Source organism: Crocodylus porosus, unplaced genomic scaffold (assembly GCF_001723895.1).
Source record: "Crocodylus porosus isolate Cpor-Errol unplaced genomic scaffold, CroPor_comp1, whole genome shotgun sequence".
Lineage (NCBI taxonomy): Eukaryota > Metazoa > Chordata > Crocodylia > Crocodylidae > Crocodylus > Crocodylus porosus.
This window is the reverse complement of record NW_017728943.1, coordinates 62987665-62995164: the sequence shown is the minus strand read 5'-3', so window position 1 is coordinate 62995164 and position 7500 is coordinate 62987665. Positions and strand designations below refer to the sequence as shown.

The window sequence follows — 7500 nt, the reverse complement described above, 5'->3', positions numbered from 1 at the left end:
CTTATGCTCAGTGTACTCTGCATCAACAACAAATTAAGTTGTAAATAAGAGACAATCATCACTTTTGTTTTTAAGCAGCTACTGCATGGAGAATTTCAATGTACTGTTTCTTTTTGACAGAAAGAAAGGGATTCTACAGTATGCTTATGTAAGCACAAATATGAGGAAACCGACTAAAATGAAACAATTAGGGAACACTTGAGAACTGCTCCTTAATGTTCTTGGAAGTACATTTATAAAACCAGCAGAAATGTATTTTTTAGAGGATGCACATACGTAAACCGGTGTCATCCAAACATTAGCTATTTTTATTTTGCTTTGACATTTCAGGTCTTGTATTTAAGATCCCCAAACCACCCCCAGACATGGGCCTTAGGTACAAATTAGTAGAAAGAACACATAAATATCCATCATCTGCACCATTAGTCTAGCCAGAATTGATAATTATTTATCTTTAATATAGTGAAGTGATACATATATATATACATATATATATATGTATGTATTCACTGCAAATATGTAAACATGCAATAAAGGGGGAAAAAGTTTTTTTTTCCTACCTTTACATCTGAGAAGTAGGTTTTCAGCATGTTGGAACTTGGGTACCGGGTGTAAAAGAACATGAGCTTGGCCTTTTTCAAGTGATTGGGTGACAAACCTTCCTGCATGTAGGATTGAATTAGTCAAGGAAAATGCTTTGTTTGAGAACAAAATCTGATTCTGACTATACTGGGCTACCAAAACGCTCCTTTAAGAAATGTTCCATATAGTAACTGAGACAGTGAAACAAACTATTAAGTCCATTTGTAGCTTCCCAGCATTGTAATTATTTGCAAAATAACTAAATAGGATATGTGAGGATATATAAGCTATATCAGCTCTTTCTTGGTGTTGCTATGAGGAATTTTTCAGGTTTAAGATTTGTGTACCATATGTATGTTCACTTGTTGCTAAGGAAACAAATGCACAAAGCATGTGCTGCAAAAAACTTATCACCAGGCTTTTTTTTCTTTCTTTTTTTCCTTTTGCAATTCCAATTCACCAAATAAAGCTAACAATCCAAGGTGATTTATCATTCTCAGCAGTGTTTCATGCAAGCAATACGTTTTACCTTTTTCTTTAATGTCAATATAATTCAATGTCTTGAGTTACTCTCCCTAATCCTATGACTGCTTTGCCTCAATTATTAGCTTTAGGAAAAAAACTAAATTTCTATTTAAAACCCCCCCCAAAAAACAAAACAACCTTCTGTAGTTCAAAAAAACAAAAAACCATAACAAAGTTGTCTTAGTCTGATTTACACAGTTAACTCCTCAGAGAATGAAACTGTATTTGGGGCTAACAAATCAATAAATGTGGGTTAGCAGATCAATAAGCAGCCACTTACCCTATAAGGCGGCCTATTTATCCTGGAAACATCATTACCTTTTAGATCTGTAAACAGAAGCAACTAAAACAGTTCCCAAGGGAATGTGAAGCTAACCATAACAATCTAGGCTTTCTGATTTTCCCCCAGCTTCTTGGCACTCTTTTGTGTACTGTGTGCTGGGACGGCTTTGGTCACATCTGTGCCGCAGGCTGGCCCTGCCATTTCCTCAGCAAATTAATGGCTTTATAATTTATCAGAAATGAAGATGCACGTGGAGAAAATCAATGTGGCCCCCACAAGGTCAATTAAGGGTTCTTCCCAGAAGCTTCTCTAAGGACTGTTTCTCCTAAAGACGACTGATGAAAATTTCACTCATTTCACACCTTATGGTGGAGGAAGGTCAAACAAGTTCATAGATATTCTACAGCAGAGGTGCCTTCACCTTATAAAGTCTGCAATACAGGAGACTGAAATGACTAGCTCAAGCTCTCAACGTGGGGCACTCAAAAAAATACATATATACACTAACGTGCTGAAAACTATTCGGGAATGTGCTTTTAATAGAATATCTTTTTCTCAATCTACTGAATTGTGCTAACTATGATTATTTGTTCACTTACAAGAAGATGCAGTTGTAGAAAGATAAGATTAATTTTTGGGCTGAGCAAATACAGCATTTTTTTAAAAATAGTAATTGAAAATATTAATTTAAAAACCTCTTAATTTACAAAGTAAGTATACTGAAGACAGCTCAGCTGAACTTGTGTTTTGTTTAAAATGCTTAATGATTACAAAGAAGATAATTTATGACTGACATACTTCTTGTGCCAAGAGAAGAGTTGAAAGAACCTCCAGTTACCTCCATTAGACTGATAGAGAAGTCTAAAAGAGCATTACACTCTGCAGTGCCATCTGTCAAAATGCATAAGTGAAATAATAGTAGCAAGCTGTCACCTATTGCTTAGTGATAAGAGTTTTAGACAAGTCAAAACTTCTGCATTAGAAATCCATGTTGTTATGTGATTGCATTTAGAGGAAGACTGCAGTACGTAAAATTAAAAATTCTACATCTCCTTAATTTATAATTCCCCTGATACAGGTACCATGTTAATATGATACTTCACATAAAGTCTGTTCCAATGGAAGCTAAAAGAGGTACTTAAACTTCCCTCCAAAGCTCCAGTATTTGCTAGATTTAAGCATATTAGACAGCTGTCCAAGGATTCTGATTTACTTTGCATTTAGAATATTTGTTTTAACTTCCTTATAATATTGCTCCAATACTATCAATATTGCAAAACGTATTTATTAAAAGACATTCTAAAACTCAAATTCCCATAAGTCCATTTTTATTAAAACGATGCCTGCTGTTAATCACTTCGTAGTCTTAAAGAGCAATTGAATCTAGCACATTATAAATCTTTATACCTTGTTCCTAAGGTTAAGGAGATACTGTGATAAAAGACATTCTTTCTAATAAACTATTAAAATACTTAACAAACCACTTAAGAGCTACAACTTAGATAACCCATTGCTATTTCAGAGTAAAACTGGACAGACCAATTGGTTAATTTCCCTTTTAAGTGCTTGTGCTGAAAAGCAACTGTTCTTCCAAGAAAGCACTAGCTGTTTCCAGGATACTTACACACGCACAATGACTCATGATGGAATAGATTCAGTAAACATACAGCTGTACTGAACACGAGCTAAGCCCCATTCAAGGCCAGGAAAGAAAATGAGCACAAATAAATATTAAGGAGGTAAAGGGACAGGGGGTGCCGAATGGAACGCAAACAAGCTCTGCCCCAGCAGCTCATGTGGCTTGCCTCAATTCTCTTAGCCATAGCTTTGTGAAGACAGATGACATTCAATTCTATGTGTAATGCAAAATAGACAATAACTGCTGAAACTTGAGCCAGCTGCCAGGTGTAAAAAAAAAAAAAAAGAAAGGAAGAAAGAAAGAAAAGATGATAAATCCATAAATTAATGAAAGACATCTGCTCAGGAACATAAAAGATCAGAGAAACAGTGTACTGCAGCTGAACCTAAAGCAGTGTTCCAACAACCTGAGAGTTTGTGTGTTGTGTATTTATGAAGTACAATATAGCCTTACATCACAAAACAGCAGCCAAAAGGCAAAATGTAAGATAAAGCAAGTGGGAAAAAGGAAAAGAAACATCTATGTTCTCTTGTATGTGTAATCACTTAAATGGCATGCACACCCTACTTGTTTTGCCTCACTTGGACTATTAATCCACTCAGGTAACTACTCATGCAAATTAGTGAAGCGTTCCAAATTTAAAAGTTATGTGTGTGCATTTATATATATATGTTCCAGTAATCTTTCCCTTTCACCCCCAAATCCTGAAAGTGGCCGAGTAGGTTTTTGTCCCACATATCAGTACTAGAGAAAAGGGCAGGAGTCTGACACTTCAGGTAAAACAGCTCTAGGTATGAACATCAAGTTGCTACTAAAATAACACAAAGGTTGCTTTTATCAATATAGCTCCTGATTGCTAGGAATATCTCTGTGCATTTCAAGAAGCTTAAAAGAAAGGCTGAATTGAACGTATGCTTAGCGTTCTCTAGGTTTTAGCAACAGCACACAGTTATTCAGCCTGCAGTACAAATGCTCACACTTTTTTAAACTTTAATTAATTAAATTCTAGTCAGATGTAATAACTCCTCATTTCAAAATGTTGTAATTCACTAATTATAGCTTTCACATATTGGAGTGTGAAAACTCACTCCAGTTGGATCAGAATTCTATTTAAAAATAAAGATTTTTTTTTAGAATTTGCTAATGTTATGGAGCCTTCCTTCTATTAAGAAAATGCCGAACATCTTCACCTGTGCAGATGTCTTCATGGCACAAAAAACTACTGTTGTGCTTTATTTGATAAATGCAAATGTTTGGGAGCTGAACAAGGCTATTTTTCTTGAGATGCAAAGAGGGTGCATGACAAGGAAGATCATGGAGAAAAACAATTGGCTATCTGTTTCTTTTGAAATTTGAATAAAACTTAATATTTGATTAAACAGATTAGCTTGCAAAGATATAGAATACATTCATGACTAAGATGTGAACTCATGCTGCAGGTGCATCTTATCATCTTGTTTAGCAGAGTATGCAAACAACCATTTCCTTTTACAATTCAGCATGGGCGGTAATGATCAGATGTGTTTTACATATATGTAGGTTTAAAAAAAAAAGAAAAGAAAAAGAAAGAAAGAAAGAAAGAAAGAAAGAAAGAAAGGGACTGGTTTGGTGTTTTGGACTATTACTAAAACCTGAACTTGGCTGTATCTGCTTGTCTTATGTTCTTATTCTAGGTGCACTGTCCAGAGAAGCAGATGTTGCTTTCTGCCATGAAGGAAGACCTGCATCTCCTAAGAAACATATTCGTTATATATGCACGTTCGACCATGGGAAATAGAGAGTCCTGAGCAAAACTTACCACAAACAAACAAACCAACTAACCTCCATACTCTCTTTTATTTGCCTTTGCCTAAGATAAATTGGAGACTACATGGACAAATGGTCCATTGCTAGAAAAATATCCCCACGCTGACTTGTGTACCTGTGTATACACTGCTGTATAGATGGCATTTAGGAATTCTAGCAGCTTTTCAAATATGTTTGTAGCCAGAACCAAAAAAGGCTGCAGGCAGTACCAGTGACTAAGTGGGAGAATCAGACCGTTAGGGTGGGAAGGGGGTGGAGGTGAGAAAGAGCAAGTGTTACCCAAATTAATTCTCAGTTTCTCCACAGACTAACCCTTCAGAGCACTCCTGGTTCTGGAAGAGGTTGTTTATATACCTTGTTCATAAGCAATAACATACTTCAATAATGGCTGCTAGTGACCAAGAAGAATATAATGGGGAGAAAACTGTGGTGGAGGAAAAAATAAAGTAGGTACCAAAAACGGCAACAGAAACAAAGGAAGTTTCCAATATGAGTCACATTACAACAATAAATGGAAAGCATCTTAATAATAATAAATGGAAAGCACTAAATGGAAATGTTACTAGTTTATACACATGTAATTTTTCTCCCCTCCCCCCCAACTAATATAGGATTTTTCATGCTTTCTAGCAGACAGAGAAAGTTACTTCTTTGTTCAGTAAAGTAATAAGCCACCATGTTGCTCATCAGATGTGAAACTGTCACTACCTTGGACATATATACAAGTTGCTCAGAGTACATGAGAAGACAGAATTTGAGCCTATGTAAATAAGAGGACTTCTGTAGCTTGAGAAGAAATTATTAGTATGTGTGAAAGGTGCTGTAACTTTTTTTTATTCACACAGACACTACTATACGGACAATGAGAGTGCAAGCTTCCTTCTTGCTCTTTGATAATATGTGTCCGGGCTTGAAGAGATAGTGACATGGGACAGAGGTCACTTCAGGCTTATTGTCCACTGCTCTTTGGCTCTTAAAAGTGCCAATGTGATTGCCATTTGCAGTGCTTTCTGAATGTGAATATTGCCCTGTAGGAACTGGACTGAAACCAGCAGCACACTTCACATTAGACAGCCAAGATCCATCAGATGGCAATCATTTTTAATAACAGCAACCCAGGCCAGGTTTGAACCAATGACTTAGTGTTAAAGGGCTGTCCTAGCCAGAAACTGCATGCACAGACTTCTGTCAGTAGTTCCTTAAGGTTAAATGAGATTGCTCACAAGAGTGAGCAAGACATTACATAAATAAGTTCAGCATTAAGCCCTGAATCCCTGTGATCAATCTGCTGAGGTAGCCAGCATTCTTAAGATTAAGATAAACAATCAAAATCATTAATCACAAAAAGTATTCCCTTTGAGGATAACAATAGTGGTGCATCTGCATCCATTACTATCCTTGGAATAAGGACAACTTCAGCCATATCCCTATTATTACTCCAGGATGGGTACAGTCATTCAGTTATGATTGTTTTCAATCAACTTGGAAAAGAAATTAACTACAGTCAAGACTCAACACTTGTGTGCTTGACTTCTAGAGTTGTGTTATAGTAAGTATAAATTGTCAATCTACTCCTCATACAGAGTCCTCAGTTCAGCACTGGGCAAAGACAGCATTTTATCCACATTTATTAATTTTACTTCCAATTAAAACTTTTGACCAGACCAGGAAATCCAGCAGGATATCAGGAAAGAAGAGGCAAGTAGGGATACGGGATAACTTGATAAAAAAAATCCCAGCAGGAATAGATTACAACCACAACAAAATATGAAAATATCTGGATAGGTGTAAATATAAGCTGAATTGCAAATTTCATAACAAAAAGCCTGATATGGTTCTAAAAAAAAAGGACAATTTTAAATTAAAGACAAGAAAAAACATCTTGTACATTTAATACAGCTAAAGTTTTATATTTAATTGTGCTCTCCAGCTTTCCAAAATAATTTGCTTTGTGTATGTTAGGACAAAAGATTTCTGTGTATGGCTGAACAGAGGTTAATCATGCATAGCAGGCAGCTGCACAGGGGCTGAGGAACAGACCTCTGGGTGGGGGGGAAGAACTTGAGGCAGCTTGAGTACATCAGTACCTGGATCTTTTGTGTTTTGTTTTGTTTACTCACTTGAGAGCTGAACTGAAGATTTACAAACAACCGACCATTTGTTCTTTGTGAGATTCAGCAATGACATTGTTAAAACAGGTCATGCTTACTTCAGCTTCAATAGGAAAAAAAACAAAACAAAACTCATCCGAATGTTAAGCTTTTTCAGCTGTGAGACACTGCCGAGTAAGACACTCCCTTTCCCTCATCAGAAACAGCCCAATTTCGGGACCTGTACCTTTGTGAGCACTTATGCTGGCAAGCCCCGCTATTGGCTTCAGCGGGTCTACTTGTGTAAAGGTTCAATGCCACGAATAGAGACTCTACAGCTGGGCCCAGAGCCTATCTTAGTTTCTGTCATAACGGAGCATTTTTAAATAAAGAAGTGGGATGGAATCCATTTAAAAATTCTCTACAACTACAGGTCAGGTCAATGATATAGGGAAAGAGCAGGTCAGTCTGATCAACGCAGCACTGCTTAGACGTAATAGTTTACTGAACCACTGCCCTTACAAGCCCTTGGCTATCCCACCACTGAATGGCCAATAACCAAAAAAACCCCAAAA

The 7500-nt window shown here is 36.6% G+C and overlaps 1 protein-coding gene across 5 annotated transcripts in view; it reads right to left on the bottom strand.

The window, feature by feature from the left end:
- Window positions 1-7500, bottom strand: part of PROX1 (prospero homeobox 1) — a 42128-nt gene that overhangs the window by 32677 nt on the left and 1951 nt on the right. For all 5 annotated transcript variants that reach the window (XM_019549459.1, XM_019549463.1, XM_019549460.1 and 2 more), the window contains exon 2: window positions 561-668. In XM_019549459.1, the coding sequence (XP_019405004.1) occupies window positions 561-668 (108 nt within the window). The remainder of the gene's footprint in view (window positions 1-560; window positions 669-7500) is intronic.